At 33.5% G+C, this 21,485-nt stretch overlaps 1 protein-coding gene across 2 annotated transcripts; it reads left to right on the forward strand.

The window, feature by feature from the left end:
• Positions 1–13,606: 13,606 nt before the first annotated feature.
• Positions 13,607–20,136, forward strand: LOC107493397 (uncharacterized). 2 transcript variants are annotated; one of them, XM_016114492.3, is made up of 15 exons: positions 13,607–13,817; positions 14,804–14,916; positions 15,089–15,216; positions 15,304–15,457; positions 15,607–15,716; positions 15,942–16,025; positions 16,112–16,160; positions 16,254–16,345; positions 16,781–16,913; positions 17,042–17,121; positions 17,196–17,248; positions 17,342–17,443; positions 17,516–18,448; positions 18,900–19,001; positions 19,105–20,136. In XM_016114492.3, the coding sequence occupies exons 2-15, from the start codon at positions 14,824–14,826 to the stop codon at positions 19,593–19,595; spliced, it is 2,604 nt and encodes an 867-aa protein (XP_015969978.1). In that variant the 5' UTR covers positions 13,607–13,817; positions 14,804–14,823; the 3' UTR covers positions 19,596–20,136. The 2 variants fall into 2 exon arrangements, with proteins under 2 accessions (XP_015969978.1, XP_015969979.1); XM_016114493.3 differs by having other exon boundaries at positions 18,900–18,968.
• Positions 20,137–21,485: the final 1,349 nt, after the last annotated feature.

A 21,485-nucleotide genomic window follows, 5' to 3' on the forward strand; every position in this document is an offset into this window, starting at 1 on the left:
TGCTTGGGTTTGAGGGAGCTAGGGTTTCATTTTGAAACTTAGGGTTTTTGTCAAGCTAGGGGTAGTTTAGGTAATTTCAAATAAAAATAGGGATAATATAGTAATTTCACATAAAATTGGAAATAATATAGTAATTGAAACCCAATGTAAATCCAACACTAATAGTATATGAAAAAATACAATTTGCTCATCAAATTTTACAAATTATTTTCAATAAAATACCCAAATCAAATAATTAGAAATAATATACTTAATTTCTCTATTTTCCAAAATAGCAGTACTAATATTTAAAATATTAATTATTTAATCCAAATCATTTAAAATCCTTATTATTTCATAACTATCAACTTTATAATTCAATTATAGAAAATAATCCAATAACTGTAAAATTGGATAATAATCATAACTCGTCTTAAATTCAATAAATCAAAATTTGCCTTAATTATCTTTAATAAAATAATTTCTAAAATTAAGGCTATAAATAACTATGATTTGAGACTTGATCATAATAAAACTTTTCAAAGGTTTTGGGTCTTACAATATTTAATTGAATATTTTTAGTATATATAAAAAAAAATCGCCAATTGATAATAAGATGAGAACATAAACAATTCTCGTTATTTGAGTGCAACCGAAATTAATATCTTAGAGGAAGAAAAGCCAAGTTAGGGTCAAGAAGAGACCTCTAGACCTAACTTAATTGTGTCTCTGCCAATCACCTCCAAAGCCAGTTATTATAAATTGCGAAAACATGATAGCTTGGAAAATGAGAGAAGCCAGCAACAAATTGGTTCATATTCAACTTAAACAGTTAGTAAATTTATTTAAACATTCTATTTTTATTGTGTTAAAAAAACTCACCGTTTTTTCAAAAAGATGCATATATTTTGGAATAGGTTAGTTTATAGTGCGACACACATTGATGAGGAGGCAAATAGGTTAGCATATTTGGGTCTTAATGATTTGGTAGGGAGTTACTTGCACTGTCCTCGCCTCTTGTTGTCACTTGTCAAGTAGTTTGCGTTGATCAAATTTTCAGAGAGTGGGATTCACTGGACTTGTATAGCTGTGCATGAAAACCTAGTACCTAGCCAAAGAGAGGAAGCTTGGGCTTTCTTGACAGAGTTTTCGAAAAACTACACGAACCCTTAACTAGTCATTGGAGACTTTAATGAAGTTTTGCTCTCTTCTAAAGTCAATAAAGATAAGTTTGTCCAGTAAAGAGTAGATAGATTTGGTAGAGTGCTAGAAGATTGTGGATTGCAGGATCTTGGTGCCAAAGGTCTACGTTTCACTTGGTATAGGCATATGCAAGGTAATTATTTTATTTCAAAAATATTAGATAAAACGTTGGCTAATGATGCTTGGGACTTGGCTTTTCCTAATGACATTATTGAGAATTTCCCTAAGATTCACTCTGAGCATTGTCCAATCTTGTTGAGATGTCAAGGCTTTTTCAAAACATATTATGGCAACAAAATTTTTTGTTTTCAGGAAGCTTTGGCTTCTCATCCCATCTTCCCATTATTGTTAAATGAGCTTGGGAGAAAGGTAGATCGATTTTCACCAGATATTTGTTAGAGGTGCGTTAAGAAGCAATGATTTTCAATAAAAAAGTCTTTGGTAACCTTTTCTATAAGAACAAGGAGCTAGAGAAGAAAACCTTTTGTATCCAACAGCAGATTAAATAGATTGATGTTATCTTTCTAATGATGAAAGAGGAGTTTCAGGCTAAATACTCCATCCTTCTCGCACAGGACGAGATTTTATGGTTTCAAAAATTTCAAAAGAAGTGAGTTAGGCTTGGAGACAGAAACACTAAGTTCTTTCACATGTAGACTTTGATTAGGCGCAAGAGAAACAAAAGCGGGTATCTTTTCGAAAGATGGTAGTTAGGTCACTGAGAATGAAGACATTGAGAAGGAGGCCTTGAAGATTTTTAAACACCTTTTCTGTTCTACTGAATTGGTCAATACCCATTGCCATAACTTTCTAGAAGTGTGTGTGCAGAGTTGACCAAAGATATTACTAAGAAGGAAGTAAGGGGCTTTGATGAGTATGAATTCCTTTAAAACTTCCAGTGTAGATAAGTTTCAAACTTTCTTTTTAAGGAGTATTGGAAGGTTGTTGGAGATGATGTTTGCATGTTTGAGGCCCAAGCCTTTACGGGTAATATTATGGATTTTTTTATATTTGAGACACTGGTGGTGCTTATCCCAAGGAGGATAATCCCACTCGACTTAATGGTTTTCGGTCGATCAACCTCTACAATTTCATTTACAAGATTTTCACTAAGGTGGTGGTTAACAGATTAACGTCTTTTCTTTAAGATATTGGCAGTCCCCTTCAAGAGGATTTATACCCGGTCGAAGAAATCCAAATAATATCATGATTGCTCGGGAAGTTCTTTACTTTATGAAGAAGACTAAGGCAAAAATACAACTTCCAACTTTTATGATCGACTTAGAAAAAGCTTATGATAGAGTAGATTGAGATTTTTTGGAGGAACCTTTGTTTCTCTTTTTTGGATTTCCTCGATTTACTATCCGCCTTATCATTATGTGGTGCGTGAAATCATAGGCTCTCTCCATTATGTAAAATGGAAATAAGTTGAACAATTTTCAACCTAAGTGAGGACTTCGTTAAGGAGACCCATGTCTCTATATTTATTCATTTTGTGCAAGAAAATATTAAGTTGTTTTATATCCAAGTTAGTTGATTAGGGTCATTGAGAATTGGCCAGAGTTTCTCAAGGCGGTGTTAGCCTCTCTCACCTCATGTTTGCAGATGATTAGGTGCTTTTCTTATAAAGCTACAAGGTCTCTGATATGAAAGTGAACTTTGACAAGTTTAGAGCAATTTGTTATGCAAATAATTCTTGGCAGAGGAAGGAATTATTCACAGGGTTCTCTTCTATCTATTGGAAATGATATTTTAGTTTAATGCATATTCTTAACCTTGCATTATATGTATGCTTATATGTTTTGAATGACAACATATGATTTCTATTAGTAAGATAACTAGTGCTTTTGAAAAGTAACGAACTTAATCTTTTACTCTATTTTAACATAATCTCTATATTGAATATATGGTAAATAAAAATATTATTAGATGACATATGTTATATTATATACTATCAAGTTTGATACATGATTTTGAAAGAAAAGAAATTTTGACAAAGACATGATGTAAAATGATTTTACCATTTTACAATGGATAATAACGAATTTTTACAAGAGGATTCTTGTATCAAACTTGATAAACCACTATTTTATGATTCATATTGTATTTAATTGTGTAGTTTTATCACGTCTTCGCCCACTTATTCATATGATTTGTATGTATTTACAATTCCTTCCTAAAAATATTCTATGATTGAAAACTTGCTTCATAAAGACCTTTTAGTTATATATTTTTATTTTCCTTCGTACCATTCGATGCCGTGATCTGTGTGCTAAGTATTTCAGGCTTCATAGGGCAGGAATGGCATAAGGAATAAAGAGAAAGTGTGCAAAAGTGGAAGGAACACGAGGAATTGAGGAGATGACCAGCGAGAAGTCACGCGGTCGCATGGCTCACGTGACTGTGCAAAATGGAAGAAATCACAGTGACGCGACCGCGCGGATTGGAAGCTGCACGAACGACGCGAATGCGTGGACGACGCGCACGCGTGGTACAAAAAACGCTGAGTGACGCGAACGCGTGAACGACGCGCACGCGTGGTACGAAAAACGCTGAGTGACGCGAACGCGTGGACGACGCGGCCGCGTGACGTGCGCGATCTGCAGAATTACAGAAGTTGCTGGCACAGATTCTGAGCTGCATTTCAACCCAGTTCTCGACTCAGAAAATACAGATTAGAGGCTAGGAGTGGGGCAGAATCAATCATTCATTCATAATACACACTTTTTCACAATTTAGATGTAGTTTTTAGACAGAGAGGTTCTCTCCTCTCTCTTAGGTTTTAGGATTAGGATTTCTTTTAGTCATTAGGATTGTTTCTTCGTACCAGGTTCAATAATTTATGTTTCTCTTCTATTTTTGTTTACTCTAAAGCTTTTATTTGTTTTTGATTTATGTTGCCCAATTGGCTCATGAACTTTTCCATGTTAGAATTGACATCTTCATTCAATATAATTTGAGGTATTCCAGATAATTATGATTTGAATTTAGATTTCTATATTCTTTGTTCTGGTTGATTAATTTGTAACTCTTGAGTTATCAAACTCATCGTGATTGATAATTGTTATTCTTGCTGATTGATTTAGATTCCTATAACTCTAGTCTTTTCTCAGGAGTTGACTAGGACTTTAGGAGTTAAATTGATTTATCCACTTGACTTACCTTTATAGTTAGAGGTTGACTTAGTGGTAGCAAAAATATAATTCTCATCACCATTGATAAGGATAACTAGGATAGGACTTCCAGTTTTCATACCTTGCCAAGAGTTTTATTAGTTATTAATTTATTAATTCCTGCAATCTCTTTCTCCTGTTCAAAACTTTTTCAAAAATCCAAAACACTGTTTTCCATAACCAATAATAAAACACACCTCCCTGTAATTCCTTGAGAAGACGACCCGAGATTTGAATACTTCGGTTTATAAATTTTATTGGGTTTGTTACTTGTGACAACCAAACGTTTGTAAGAAAGGTTTATTGCTTGGTTTAGAAACTATACTTACAACGAGAATTTATTATAACTTTTAAACCATCAATCTTCAGTTCTTCAAAACTCATCAAAGAATTAATCATCATGCAAATGAGGATCATATGATAACAAGAAGTCTTATGCAAGGTTTAGTTGTAGGACTTTAATTTTTATTTGTCAAGAGAAAAACAAGTTTATCTCTCAAGTAAAAACATGTTTTAATCAAATTAAAATAAATTTTTAATAATTTCGAAAATCCATTATTGAAAAAGAGTATGGATCGTGTTATGATGATCCTAATCTGTTTATAATGGATTATAGAGAATAGGACCAAATCGAATCATGCACAATGCACCATGACTCGAAATTTAAATTTGTTGAAATTTAAGTCTAAAGGATCGATTCCAACATTAAATGGGAGAATCGATCCTCATGTATTGTAATGCTATATTTCATACAAATTTGAACTAGAGGATCGATCCCTAACTTTAAGGATCGATCTTATATGTCCATAGGGATACAAGACCCTACCAAGATCGTATGTTTTTGAATAATTTGATTTCTCTACTCACTCCTAATATTCATAGGTGCATGGAAGATTATAAATAGAGGTCTTGGTCCTTTGTTTCAATACACAACTTTCTTTCATGATATAATCTTTCGTTGTGATCAAATTTCATAAATTTTCTAAGTGTTTTTTATAAACATTTGAGAGATTAGCTTGAGATTCCTCATGGTGCGTCATTTGTAACCATATACTCTTTTAAGAGAGCTCATTTTTTCTGAAGTTTACTGTCACATATTGTAAAAGAAGAGTTTTGTAGCTCTTCTTATTGGTTGAGAGACTTAGAGATCGTTTTCTTTAAGTGGTTATGCTTGATAAACACTGTAGTCGATAAGGATACCTAAGATTATTAAACACTAAAGAAAAAACGATTGAAGTTGGTATTACTTTGAGTTCTTAGAAAAGAAGTCTCTAAGTGGAATGGCTTAATCAAAGTGGTGATCATATACCGTGAGGTGTTTATCAAGTGCTCTTCTATCTTGTATCGTTCTATTAAGCGCCTTATAAGTTTGGTTATATAGTGAAAATCTCCGTACCTTGGTGGGAAGGATTGGACAGAGGTGAAGAGGTTACACCAAACTAGAATATATCATGGTTGCACATCTTTTAACCCTTAAACCCTTTACATTTCTTGCTATTTTCACTTATAAGTAGTATGGAAAGTGATGCCTAGACATCTTTATTTGTTTTTAGGTTTTTTTATTAGTTTTCTTAGTTTATCAAAGTTCTTATGTTTTAGTGAAGTTTTGATGACTAATCATGTGCTTGAAGTTGTGTTAGAATAGTTGTGTTTTCAGGATATAATTAAGCAAATCAGGATAAAATTTAGAAGAAAACACAAAGCTTGGTGGCGCCAAGTTCAAGGAGGTCAAGCCTAGCACCTAAAACTCCAAGCTGGGCGCCCAAATCCGGAGCCCAACTCCAAGGACGGGTACCCAGCGCCTTGTTTGGACACCCAATCATCTAGCCCAGTGCTAGGGACATCAAGACCAACACCCAATCAAGAAGCTTAGCGCCAGAATCAAGTGCAACTCCCAGGAAGCTTCAATTCAAATCAAGATTCAAGATTTAAATAATTAGTTAGCAATAATCTCTTCTAGAAAGATAAGATTCGGTTATTAGGATTTAGATTAGATTATATTAGATTTGAAGTTGAATAAGTTATCTTTCTCTTTGGAAGATAAGATTAGTTTTAAAATTTCAATTAGTTAGGAAGTTAGATATAAATAAGTGAACAAAGTGCACATCTAGACATACCATCTTTGACCGAACTATACTAGAGCCATCCAATACCTCTTTAGTTTAGTTATTTTCTTCTCTACTATGGGTAACTAAACCTCTCTTGCTAAAGGTTAGGAGCTCTGTTTTATTTTTATGGATTAGTAATATAAGTGTTTTCTTTATTTTGATTCATGCTTTTCTAATTTTTCAAGATTGAGTTTCGTTCTTCACCTTTAATGGTTAGAAGTATTAAAAAATATTCTATTCTGTCTTGGATTCTGTTATTATTTTAGAAAATTTAATATCAGAATTAGCTCTAAACTCTTTCTCATGATTTTTAGTTTGACTAGGAATAGAATTTTGAAAATTTTGTGGCTTTAAATCGAAACTGTCCTTCACCTCGTCTCTTAAGTTAAGCGAAATTAAATTGTCAAAGAATTAGAATTTGATTATAAATGATTTGTCATGAAATTTTTTTTGCATGAGTTAAAGTAAGGAAACACAAGCATTGTGTTTTCTAAGAATATAACATCTCCAAAGTCTTTAACATTCCCAATCCTTGTTTATTTCTCTAAAATCTCTAAGCCTTCTCTCGTTCTCTCAATTCTCTTCTCCACTGTGTTCTTGCTTCTAATTCAAGATCCACAATCCTCTTGTCAAAGTTTGATTGATCTAATTAGAGATTCAATTAGACGTTGCTTACTTCAATCTGTTAATCCTTATGGAAACAATATCCACTCACCGTGGTATTACTTAATGTGATTTGGTGCACTTGCCAATAATACGAGCATATCAATTTTGGCTCATCAAATTTTTGGTGCCGTTGTTGGGGATTAATTGAGATTGACAACATACGCCTAGTTAAATCACAAACTTAGATCTTTTTTTAATTTTATTTTCTATTCTGTTCTTTTCTTTTATTTTCTTTCTTCTGTTTAATTCTTTTTTTTTCTTCTTTCTTCTTTATTCCACACGGTGCGTTTGATTTTTTCTTGTTTGTGTATATGAGAAGCAATGGAATTAAATGCCATGAATGCAATTCTAGTACTTAATAAACTCTTGTTTAAGCAAATCCACAAGTAACTAATTAAGGAAAGATTTGAAAACAAGATAAGAAATATTTGAAAAAGTCAATAAGTTAAGATAAGAATTGAAAAGATTTAAAAAATATTTAATTTTAAAATTTAAAAGAAGATAAAATAGAAAAGGTAAGATAGGTAAGAAAGATAAGATAAAGAAGTTAAGAGAAGATAAGTTTTAAAATTAAAAAGATTTGAATTAAAAATTTTAAATTTTGAAATTTTAAATTTTGACTTTTTTAAATTTGAAACAAGATAAGATAAAGATTTAAAAAAAGATTTGAATTTTGAAAAGGTTTAATTTTAAAATTGGCAATTTGAAATTTAAATTTTGAAATTTGAATTTGAATTTTAAAATTTGAATTTTGAGATAAGATAAGATTTTTGAATTGTTGAATTTTAAATTTTTGAATTTTAAAGAAAGATAAAAAGATAAGATAAAAGATATGATTTTTTAAAAGATTTGATTTTGAAATTTAAAAACTAAGATAAGATAACACAATAATTTTAAAATTAAAATCTAGATTTTTATTATAATTTTTGAAAATTTAATTAAAATAAAGATAGAAAAGATATTTTTTATTTTTGAATTTAATGAAGAAAGTAAAAAACAACAAAAAGACACCAAATTTAAAATTTTTAGATCTAAAACACCTACTTATGTGAAATTTTAAAGAAAAAACACAAAGAGACACCAAAGTTAAAAATTTTAAAATCAAAACAAGAAGAAAAATAAGAACACTTTGAAGATCAAGAAGAACACCAAGAACAAAACTCAAAGAATTCAAAGAAACAAGAGCATGCAAAAGACACCAAACTTAAAATTTTTGAAAACCAAGAACACTATTTTCGAAAAATTTAAAGAAAAGACACAAGAAGACACCAAACTTAAAGATTGATACAAGACTCAAACAAAAGACACTAATTTTGAAAATTTTTTTGAAAAGAGACTTAAAGAATTCAAAAATTTCAACAAGAACAAAAACAAAAGACTCAAACCAAAAACAAAGATTGGAAAAAAACTTTTGATAAAGTTTTTTTTTCGAAAAAAAGAAAAATAAAATAGAAGACTCTAACAAAATTAAAGACAATACCTAATCTAAGGAATAAGATAATCCGTCAGTTGTCCAAACTCGAACAATCCCCGACAACAGCGCCAAAAATTTGATGCACGAATCCCCACACTTCGTACAATTGTACCAACAAGTACATTGGGTCGTCCAAGTAATACTTGAGCGAGTCAGGATCGATCCCACGAGGATTATGGTTTGAAGCAAGCTATGGTTATCTTGTAGATCTTAGTCAGGCAGATAGAAGAGTTATTGGATTTGAATGCATAAAAGTGAAATAGGGTACAAAATACTTTGTGAATTTGAATGTAACCAATGATAAGAAGATAGTTAAGGCTTGGAGATGTTTTGTCCTTCTGGATTAACTCTGGTCTTACTGTCTTCTTCAATTGTGAATGATTTCTTCTATGGCAGGCTGTATGTGATCAACGCCGTGCAGTTGCAATCGCCAATCTTCTCAAGATCTGAACCCCAGGGTTAGTGTGAATCCATTCTGATTGAGGGTGAAGCTCCTGCAGTCCATTCTCCTTAATGATCCTACTCAAAATGCCACATACAAGGTCGAATCTTCCGGATCAGAGAATGCTGTGCCTTTGGGTTCTAGCCTCTACCACAAAGACCCTAATCTCTCCAAACCTCGGCTGAACCAGTATCTCAAGAAGTTCCCAACGAAGTCGTGGATTAGCCGTCTAAGAGATGTATAATCAAGCTGGTGGTTCGATGCTTTCCAGTTATGTATTCACACGAACCCAAGAAGAACACTGGTGGTTGTCAGGCACGTGGTCTTAGTACGAAGAACGGAGATGATTGTCATGGGTCATCCCATTCATCATGTTGAAGAACGAATATATATCTTAGAATTAAATCAAACACGGATTGAAGAGAAACAATAATACTTTTATTTATCCATAAAACTCAGTAGGGCTCCTCCCCTCAACTTAGGAGGTTTAGAGACTCAATGATAAACGAAAATGTGGCATAAAGTCCTCTAAGATTATGTAAAATATCCCTTAAATACTAAACTAATGACTAAGGATTACATAAGGAAGGATAAAACAGTCTTTTAGTGCTAAAATCCACTTTTGGGGCCTACTTTGTGAGTGTTTGGGCTACGCTTGATTAAGATTCATGTGCTATGAGGCCTCTAGGGAGTTGAACGCTGGATAGGGGGTCCTCTTTGGGTATTTGAACGCTGGTCTCCTCCTTTGGGAGCTGGACGCCTGGACTAGGGTAGGAGGCTAGCATTAGACACCAGTTTTGCGCCTTCTATTTTGAAGCAAAGTATGGACTATTATATATTACTGGAAAGATCTGAAAGTTAGCTTTCCATAGTCGTTGCAAACATTCCATTTGGACTTCTTTAGCTCTAGAAAAACTCTTCTGAGTGCAAGGAGGTCAGATCCAAACAGTATCTGCAGTGCTTTCTCTGTCTCTGAATTAGACTTTTGCTCTAACTCCTCAATTTTAGCCAGAAATTACCTAAAATTGCATAAAAATACATAAACTCAAAGTAGAATCCAAAAAATGTGAATTTAACACTAAAACCTATGAAAATATAATAAAACTTAAACAAAACATACTAAAAACTATATGAAAATGATGCTAAAAAGCGTATAAAATATCCGCTCATTACTTGTGCTTGTAGCTTTTAAAAGATCGGGGTACTTTTGAAAGCAACTAAGATAGAGCTTTTTAAATTTGGCTTGTACTTTTCAAAACTTAAAAGTCTAATATAACCTCATATGTTAACTAATTTTCAAATTTAATGCTTGTATTTATGTCTATTATAATATTTTTAAATTTTAAAAACTATTTTACCAAACGTAATTATTGTTACTTGTATTTATTGAAAGCTATTTTTAATTTGATTTATCAAAGATAAATGCTACAATTTTTTAAAAGCCATCTTTTAAAAATTAGCTTTTGTAAGCTACTTTTAAAAAGTAAAAGTTTTACCAAACTAAGCGTTATTCTTTTACTATATCCTTTTATGGTAGATAAAGATGGGATAACTACTTATTACATACCAAACCAACCTAAAAAGAGGAGCTTCCATATTAGTAATTAATTACAAATCTCTAAATAATACCTTAACATGGATAAGATACTCCCTTCCAAACAAGAATGACTTGATTAAAAGATTAAGTAATGTTACTATTTTTTCTAAATTTGATTTAAAATTAGGATATTATCAGATATTCGTAAAAGAGGAAGATAGATATAAAATAGTCTTTATTGTACTTTTTGGACATTATGAATAGAATATAATGCTCGAGAGATTAAAAAATATACCAAATGAGTTTCAAAAAATTATGAATAATATTTTTTACTCATATGTAGACTTTACCATAGTTTACTTAGACGATGTACTTGTGTACTCTAAAAGAGGCCAAATTATGCCTCGACAAAGTTCGTCAAAAATCAAAATTTTCAAAAACCAACAAGTTTCTCTAATTTTTAAAACTTTAAACCAATTCAACTCAAAACCTCAACACACTTCAATTCACATCAGATCTTACTATTTTGTCTTAAATCACTATTCTTACCAAAACTCCACTTATAATGCATTATCCTCAAAACCATTAATCCCAATCATCAAATTCATCACACTCATATCATTCTCAACCAACAAATTCATCAATAATCATTCTATCACTACAAATTCTCATGATTACCATCATTCAATCCAATCTCAATAATCAACATCATTTATCAATAACAACATCATAGTTCATTAAAATCATCACCATAATCAAAATCATCATACTCATCGTTTCAACAATTATCAACACCCAATTCAATTATATACTAAGGTCCACTAGCCTATGGTTCACGAAATATTACATATTATATAAAGAAAATCGAAACCATATCTTGACCGATTTTCAATATGCACAATTTCACCAAATTTGATTCTAACAAGCTTCCAATCACCAACACCACTTTCCAAGTCACCAAATATCAAGCTATACACACCAATATCACTAACATCAATACCTAGAATTCACCATATACCAAATTACAAGAATTTTTGAGAAACTTTACCTTAGTCACAGAAATTGGGGATGAAACTCAATGATTTTTTACTATTGGTTGGCATCTAAACAACTAAACCATAAAAATTCACTCAAAAACCAAACCTTAAATTCGAAATTCACTTAGGATAGAGAAAGAGAGTATGAAACTCAAAAATTTACTAGCAAAAGTTAGTTAGAACTGACGGGCTCGCACGAGAGTTTTGCATAGCCACAAACGGCACGCGAATCGGAGCACCATAGCTCGAGTTATAAGCGAATGAAGGGGAGGATGAATAGTATGGTGGGGTTTCTCTTCTCCTTCAATGCAGCTGCTAGGGTTTGCTTTAAGTGTGTTATGAGTTGATTTGGGTTCATTTTACACATATATATTGGACTTGACCTAATTTGGACCCGATCTAACCGGTTAGCGTTTTTGGCCTGTTTGGTCCAAACTTTGGGCCAAACCTTTAGAATTAGCGTCCGATTTTCAACTTTAATTATTTTCCTAAATTTTTCTACCGTTTTTATCGCTCTCACGCAGTATCAGACAGATTTAAGACGATATTGCCGGTTAATTTACCGGTACGCATTTTTATGCAATTTTACGCAAAAAATTACATTTTTCCACTAAAAAAATCACTAAATTCAATTTTCACCTCTAAATTTTCGATCCATTTTCGGACAATTTATTTACTATTATTTTACGTTAATTATTTTTGGTTCTTACGGTTAGCTCCTAAGTCCATTAAGCCATAGTAATCCACAATAATCCTAGATATTTAACCCAGCAACATGAATCTAAACAAGAGTATAACCAAAGGTTTTTTATTTGGTTAAAAAGATGCAGTCCATGGCTTAATCGCAATATAGTACCTCCCAATTATTCAAGGACCTCATGCCAAAACTATATCCCAATCTTCTGTCAGATCACATTTCATTAGGAAATAGCCGAATATAGCTTTCTTAATATTATAACCACCCTTCAGTCGCCAGATGTTTCTTAACCGATGCACTAAAGCAGTATAACTAAAGTATTTGTTAAGAACTTTGATGACAATAGACTTAAAATAGGATTCTGATAGTACTTTTTCACCCTCATCTGTGAACATGATGATAGGTGTATTTGGTTGTCTTGCTCACTACAAAAAAATCTCTATCTAAAAAATCATCTATAATTAAAGGCTTAGGTTGTGTTTCTCCTACAACCTTTTCCATTGACAGATTTTTCAATGAGATTTTTTTATGTTCTCATATTTCAAACTTAATAATCTTGATTGATGGACTAAAATACTTACCACTTTAGCCCACACACTCTTCATACACTTACCAAAATTTTCTTTTGGTTGTACTTGGTAGGATTTAAACCCAAAACTTTTGAGATGGAGAGAAAGAGATATGCAATGTGAGCTACAAATTGATGGGCATCAGTACCTTTTTTTTTGTGTCATGGCAGTACCTTTAATAGATGGATGAGAAAAATGAAGAGAGTTGAATACAAACAATCAAGCCCAATTATGCTGGTCCAATTATGTATCCAAAAAGGGTTAAAAACACATTTGGAGAGAGAAAAATAAAGGAGAGAAGGGAGGGGCATAGCCTAAAGAAAGGAACTAAATAACTTTATGCTATATCCGTCTATGATTTGTCAACCTAATCCTAAAAGAATGACAGCCATTAACCATTTGTTATAGATTGATTCAAATATTCATTGTACTATGTAACAATGGTTCATCGGTTTTGATGGAGGATTGAAGATATAGTGGAAGTATTCAAACTCTTATCATTAGTAGAGCAACTAAGTTGGACAATACAGACTATCTTATAAATTATAATTAAGAAGAAATGAATTTATTTTATTTTTTTTAAAAAATATGATTTGGTTAATTAAATATTTTTATATAATAAAAATTAAAAAAAATGTGAATGGATAATTAAAAGATTGGAAGAAGAAAAAAAAGGGCCAGGTATAAATAAAATGAGAGTTGTATTGAAGAAAGCTCGGAATTTGAGCGAGTCACCTCAGCAGTCACCACGTACACCAAAGCCATCCTATTCCCATTCCCATTCCCATTCCCATTCTTTCCCCTTTCTCTCTCTATTCTCTATCTCTGATTCCATGTTTCGCATTATCCTCCTCTTCCGCTTCTAGCACCTTCCTCTGCCTCTTCTTCATCACTATCTTCATCACTATCTTCATCTTCCTCTTCACCGCTCCGTAAGTTCACTTAACCTCTCTCTCTCTCTCTCAAACTTATTACTTTTACTTCCTCATTCTTTACTCTTCCACCATTCCCTTGTTCATCCCTTCCATTCCCTTCCCCCTAGGTTAGGGTTTTTCATTTTTTTCTCTCTCTAGCAAATTTCCAAAATCGATAAAATACGGTGCGCTAAATTTATCAGTAGCGATTTCCTTTGATTCCAAGTGTTTCTGAAAAAAATGTTATGCTGAATGTTGATTATTACGGCGCATAAGCGAAGGGAAAAAAAAAAGTAAAATGTAGAAAGCATGCATTTAGAACGCTTTTTCTTTTCTCATTTCTCCGTTCACTGTAGTGATTGGCAGGGACAGTGCCGCTAGAATTAACTGAGAAAAAGGAAGTGATAACAATGATCATTTCACTTGCCGGAATACCTAGCAGTAGCACTCATTGTCGCAAACCTAAACCCTCAATTTTTCTTGTTTCATCTTATCAGCAAGTGTGTGTGTCTAATTTTACGCTTTGCTCACTTGCAATTGTGTACCTAACCAGATGGAAATTAAACCTGTGATTATACGGCGTGTTAATAATAATAACAATAGATAATAATAATAATTTTTATTATTATTATTGGGCACTTCTTTGTGGTGACCTGTCTAAATATTTGGCTATATTTTAATAGAACGGGGATACGTAAGATATAAGGCGGTGTTTCCTTTTTCTTTTTAATGTAATTGATAGTTGATTTTCTCTTGTTAACATTGCTCGGTACATGTGGAGTGTGGACCATTTTTTCTTTCCCCCGCGTTTTAATTGATGATTATCAACTTATATTTTGAAATTTTATTTTGTGATTGTGCTGAGGACTTCAATGGCCTTCTGAATGTTATAGCAGTAGAAATTTGCGCAATATATATTAATTCTAGATGTTTTTGCCTTGGAGCTGAGGTTTATTTATTTTATTTTATTTTTTATTTTTAATTTTATAATTATTTTGTTATAGTTAAATTCCCTGGATCAATCATGTGTGACAAAGGGGGGAAATCATGTCCGATATGCACTGAGGAGATGGACCTGACTGATCAGCAGCTGAAACCATGCAAATGCGGCTATGAGGTGCATGAATGAATTTCTTAATTTATTGTTGAACTTTGTTGGAAATAAAAATTTTGGGATATCTGATATTTTAGTAGCAAAATGTAGTGACTGTTTACATATAATTATTGCCCCTTACTGATAAGTGATAGATGTGTTTGATTTTATGCGTCTTCTTCCTTCTCCTCTGCAGATCTGTGTCTGGTGTTGGCACCACATTATGGAAATGTCAGAAAAGGATGGGACTGGTGGTCGTTGTCCAGCTTGCCGTGTGCCTTATGACAAAGAACGTATTGTGGCAATGGCAGCAAATTGTCAAAGGTTGTTTGGCTGAGGGGAATTTCTATTTTTTTATGATGTTCTTATTCTCTTGCAAGTCTTTAGTTCAATGATTTCTTGCTTACGTAGGTTGGTTGCTGAAATGAATTCAAAGCATAGAAAGAAAATGCAGAAGTTGAAGTCCAAATCGACTGAAGGAAGGAAACATCTTACTGATGTTAGAGTTATTCAACGGAACCTAGTGTACATAATTGGGTTGGCTCTTAACCTTGCAGATGAAGATGTGAGTTCTTCAATGATGTTGTTCTGTATCTAAATGTTGCTAGATGCATGTATGTGGTGCATGTCATACTCTTATATGTTGTTTCATATATTTTAAATTGTTAATTTATCTTACCTTTTTCATGATGTGTTTTATTTGTATTTTGTCAGCTACTTCAACGCAAGGAGTATTTTGGCAGGTATGGAAAAGTTATGAAAGTGTCAATTTCTCGGACAGCTTCGGGCATAATCCAACATTCTGCAAACAACAGCTGCTGTGTGTAAGTTATTATTGTGTATCGCAATGGTCATCACCCTGCACGAAGTTTCAAGCAGAAAAATTAGCTTGGCTTTTAACTTAGTTTTTCTTCTTCCTATTCTATTTTATTTTTCCTGTGTGAATATGTGCACTGGTTTTGTCATGTTCCTTGTAACCCTGTCATTTATATGTTATATAGTTCAAGTCGTATTTCTGGAATTCTAATTATAAAAGTACTTATCCATAGGTATATAACGTACTCAAAAGAAGCAGAAGCAATTCGGTGTATTCAATCAGTGCATTGTTTTGTATTAGAAGGTAGACCCTTGAGGTAAGAACCATACCTTTTTAACTTTTTTATTGGACAGTGACATTTGTGATGATGTGATGTTTATGGGTTGATATTTGCATTTGCAGGGCTTGTTTTGGAACCACAAAGTATTGCCATGCATGGTTGAGAAATGTGGTAAATGGTGATATAAGCTGAAATGAATGCTTTGCTAGGACTTAGGGATAACAATTTCTCTGGGCTACTTTATAACTTTTATTTCTTGTCCAGCCTTGCAGCAACAGAGATTGCTTATATCTGCATGATTATGGCTCTCAAGAAGATAGCTTTACCAAAGATGAGCTAGTATTAGCATTTGCAAGGTATTTTTGGTTTCCGACTCATGTATGAGCCCCGTCTCTCTTCTTTGGAATTTTGAATGTATGATGTCTCGCATATGTCTTCTTGTGGCTGGATGACTTATGGACATGTTAATTTGTGAGTGGTATCTAAAGCTTCCATGTCAAATTTCTTGTAGTTTTGAGGTGCTTTTCTTAACAAGAAAAACCAACATATGGTTTAGTTGACATATCAGATGGACCATATATTTTATAAGTTCTACCTTACACAAATGTTTCATGCAGGTTCTGAATTTGTGAATGTAAATTTGTATATTCTCTTTTTATTTGTTTTTTAAATTGCATCCTCCATCATGCTAATTAGTCTTACTCTTTGTTTCCGCCACCCATTTATTTTTCCTGCCTATGTTTAGGAGTTATATTTGATTATAGTTTTGGTCTGTAATTTGGATGTTAAAGGAGTAGAGTCCAACAAATTATTGGGGCTACAAATAATTTGCATCGGCGCTCGGGGTGTGTTTTACCTCCCACAGAAGATGATCCCAGACACATGTCATCAACCTCCAAACTAATTTCGAAAAGCACTTTAGATGTAAGTTTCAGATAAATCACATGTTGTGAACTGAGTTACCGGATGAAATGTTTCTGCTGCTTTTAGCGTGTTCACTATATTGCACGTTATTAGGCTCAGTTAACATATCTTAACCTCAACAATCACAGAAAATCGAGAACCAGATAAAGGCATCTTGTTCAGGTAGCGGGACCATGACTTCACCTGCACCTCCTGCTGTGACTTCCTGGTAATTTATTTACCCATGGGTGGTACTACAATTTGTTTTGTTTTATGAATGGTGACCAAGTATTTTTGTAACAGGGTCATGCGTGTTTCGGGTTCTCTTCCACCTGATACAAACTCATCGTTCCCTGGTAATTTGGTCAATAGAAAAGTTGAGGTATCTAATGATCGACAGGTCCATGTGACTGCAGTTAATAACACTGATAAGTATGCACTTAATGCAGGACAATCAGCGGAAGCTGGAAAAAACCCAGAAGACCATTCTGGTGGTATGTTTGTACCTACAGAGATGGACAAGCATCATAATAGTGGAAATTCTCAGAAATGTGAGTTAGACAATATGGAACTTGTGTAAAATCTCCCTTCTACTATATTTTCTAACCACAACTTATTTGCAGCTTTTGTAGATAGTGATCAAGATATGGTACCTTCTGCTGCAAACTCGGGCTTTCTAAATCTCTCCAAATCACAATGTGATTTTAATATTGACAAATCAGTTGGCCTTGATTCAAATCGGGATGTAGAAGGCTTATGTTCAGATTTGTCATCGATAAGCTTGCATAATCACGTGGAAGATCCATATTCTGTTCCTGATTCAGATAGATTACTGTATATGCATGGCTCAAATAATTCATCTCTTGGGAAGCATTTGCAGCAAGATAATGAGTATCCTGAAGAACATTCAACCACTCCAGCTTTTTGGGAAGATGTTGTGGATGATGTACTGAACTTGGATTATGAACAATCAAAGTTCAGCAAAGGCGTCAATCATCTTTCTACAGGGATCTGTTCGCCTTATCTCCATAAGAATGCAGGCCGGTCAAGCCATCATCTCTGGCAACAAGATCAAAATTGTCATGAACATGACTTGGGCAAGCCTTCTGAATCTTTTAATGATGCCTTACAGACAGGATTTGAAGAGCATGTAGGGGATAAAGAAAATGTTAATAAGGTAACTTCAGATATGGGGGAAAGCAGCATTATATCTAATATTTTGTCTTTAGATTTGGATGCGTGGGAAGACTCATTAGTTAAGTTGTTGGAGGAAAATGAAGAACCAAGCAAAGCCCTTAAGTCACCAAATTTGTGGAGAAGTCAAGACAAAAATCAGTCAAGGTTTTCCTTTGCAAGACAAGATGCACTTGTGGATGACTCATCTGATTTGGACCAATTGATTGGAATTACTAGGCACGTTTCCAGAGGGAATGTTGAATCAGATGCTTTAATGGAAAACAAGGATATGTGGAGATACTCGAATAACACTGTCAATGGGAAACACCCGTGTTCTGTGCCGTCGATCAATTATGCACTACCAGATAAATTTCTTGGAAGTGAGTTTTTGTGCAATCAATTTTCCTTCACATTGATTTATACTGTTAGTATGCTGTTTCTCTGTTGCTGGTGGCATGGGGTAGGGATGGCAGAGGGTGATTTTGCTTCCTTTGATGTTTATTGTTGTTTCTCCTTATATGTTCCTATCTACTAGGCATTTTGTTATTTGAGTATTTTTCTATATAGATAGCCCTTTTCGTGAGTGTTTCAATCCATTGGATCATGGGCTGGATTGGTAAATCCTTCTGTCTTCAATTGTTGTTATTTATGTGTTCTTTTGAACTGTCCTGTTTGTCGGGCCTTCCATTATAGCTTAGACAATCTTACATATCAAATCTTCCTCTGTTAAATGAAAATGTCAAATAATGTTAACATTTGTGCTGTTAGTTCCATTCACTATCGAGCCAAGTATGACAAAAGAACTGATTTGAGTATAATTGTTTTCTTCAGTGTCAAAGGCTCATGCTTCCAGCCCACCGGGATTTTCATTGTCCAGCAGAGTACCTCCTGGCTTTTCAGGTGGGGGAGTAGAATATAATTCTAGTATTCATGGTGTGTTTCTTTATTGTCTAAGATTTACTCTGCATATCTTCCTTTGCTTTCCCTTTCTAAGTATCTTGACTTCAATGTAGTTCTAATGCATCTAAATCTTCAGGGAAACACTTGTCGCAACAGCATGTTCTTGCATCTGGAGATATCGGAAAGGTTGGAGATGTTCAATTTAATGATCTTGCATTATTGGAAATTGGTAAGGGGATGCTAACAGAAAGGGTAAATAATGCATCTCTTGACATGATGCGGACTTCGTTTCCACAATTTAGCCCTGGTGAAGATGATCCTAGACTCAAGATGTTAATGCACCAATCTGCACCTTTACAGAATTTAAATGTTACAGATCATGCAGGAAATATATTTTCTCCACAAAATGATGCATATAGAATTTCTTCAAGGTTTCTTGATCAATTTCCAGCTAACAATCCATCGATTTACGAACAGATACATTCTCAACAGTTCAGCAATAATGGTCTTTCATCAAATAGCCAGTGGGGTGGTTGGCATGATGCCAGGAACTTTAATGACCTGCCTATGCCGCAAGTATTGAATAATGAGAGAAAGAGGTTTAACAATTCCATGCCTAGCTATTAGAGTATCAAGCTTTTGATCCCTCGACTGTTTTTCTTCCAGAAGAGGATTCACAGTGTTGATCTTTCTCCAACTTTAATGGGCATTCAGGCATCTGTCAATGTAGGTTTCACCTGTCTAAAAAACCTAGAGATTCCTTGATCAATGATAAAATTGTCTGCTGGGATTTTTGAGGTCATCCACATCTCAGTTCTGTGAGAATTTGGGTACCCTTAATTTCATTAAACTCTTGGCTATCAAGTGCACAGTGGTAAATGCTAACAGCTGTTTCTTCGTTGCTTAACTTGCAACTTTGGAATAGGGCTCTGATTGCAACATAATTGGCCAGTGGCTGGCGTAAATGGTCCAATTTTTCCCTCTTTTTGGGTAAACAACGTCGGCATGAACTTGGCTTGGAGGTTGTTATGGTAGGTTTTAAGTCCATCGGGTTGATGAGGCTTTTGATATAACAATTGGTATATATCTGTGTGAAGCAGGACCAAACGTAAACAGCTAAAAACCTGTACTTAATCTGATAAAAATCTAACCTTTCTGTTTCCCTTAAGTTTTATGATTTTCTTATATTCCTTCGAACAATATTTTGATTAACCATTTACTTTATATATCTATATGGTGACAAGCCGCATGTTTATGACTTTATAGTGCGCCACACTCTCAACAAGCTTTGGATTAAGTATTGGGTATCTGGTTTTAGTTCGTCAAGGCTTTCCTAAAGCAAATTCTAGTTTTATCCGATACCTTTACAGACCAATACATTCATGGGAAGTTTATTATGATTCATCTGTTATAAAACTGATCTGAATATAAAATTTCAATATAACTAAAAAATTATTTTTAGATTACAATTCTACCCTTTTTCTCTCTCTACAAGTATTGGCTGTAGAGTCGGAAGTCTAAACCTATAAAAATGCCAACTATAAAAATATACAAAATTTAATAATTTTATATAAATACTTCAAAAAGTAATTATGAAATTAAGCTTGCATAATCTGTGTTGGTACTTTTAACATAATATATAAGTGAAAACTTGTGCTGAATAATGTTGTAGCAGAATGGACAAAGAATCTGCGTGCAGTGTGTTCGAATTTCTCAATTCTTTTGTATCGTGTTCTTGATGATTCATTAACGGTTTATTATTACATCGGTAATTTATCAATTACATGATTGAACAATGATTACGTAAAAGCGTTTACGTAGACACTTTTAGAAGAAACTACTAAAGAAGAGTGCAAATATAATAATATATACCCAATGGTTATAGGTCAGAATCGTCATACATAATGAAAACCGAGAACGTTACCAATCAACAAACATATACCAAAGTTGAAGCGTGGAAGAAAAGTAGTTAGCTCTTTGCAGCTATATATATAGCTGTTGCACTAATGTTAGGCACTGCAGTCATCAAAGGTTTTGACAATTCAGGGGCGATTTTAAGTTTTCCTTTAAAGGTTTGCGAGAAGAAAAGAGTTGAAAGATGGCTCTCTCGAAGGTAAGGGTCGTAAAAGCATAAAACCTTAGACATGTTTCCTTCTTTCTCTTTTCTCACGACACCACATGCATGCACCCACCCTGTGGCTGATTTTTTCTTTATATAGATTAAATATGTGTGCAGACGTGTAGTAAGTTTTTATTGGAAGTTTGGGTGTTTTTTTTTAAATTAATATTAATCAAATTGGACTAGGGCAGACAAGTTACAAATTGGAGTATCCCATTTTAATTTTTAAGTTCTTTTATTTTTGGAAACAAAATTCGAAGAGTCCCAGTTGTCATCTTTTGTTAAGAAAGTTAAACAATGTAAATTGGACGGTACAATTTTTAAACACTACCTTACAACTAAAAAACAAATCGATGCCTCTAATTTTTGTAAATCACATCCCCCGTCTCATCTATTTA

This window comes from Arachis duranensis, chromosome 6 (assembly GCF_000817695.3).
Source record: "Arachis duranensis cultivar V14167 chromosome 6, aradu.V14167.gnm2.J7QH, whole genome shotgun sequence".
Lineage (NCBI taxonomy): Eukaryota > Viridiplantae > Streptophyta > Magnoliopsida > Fabales > Fabaceae > Arachis > Arachis duranensis.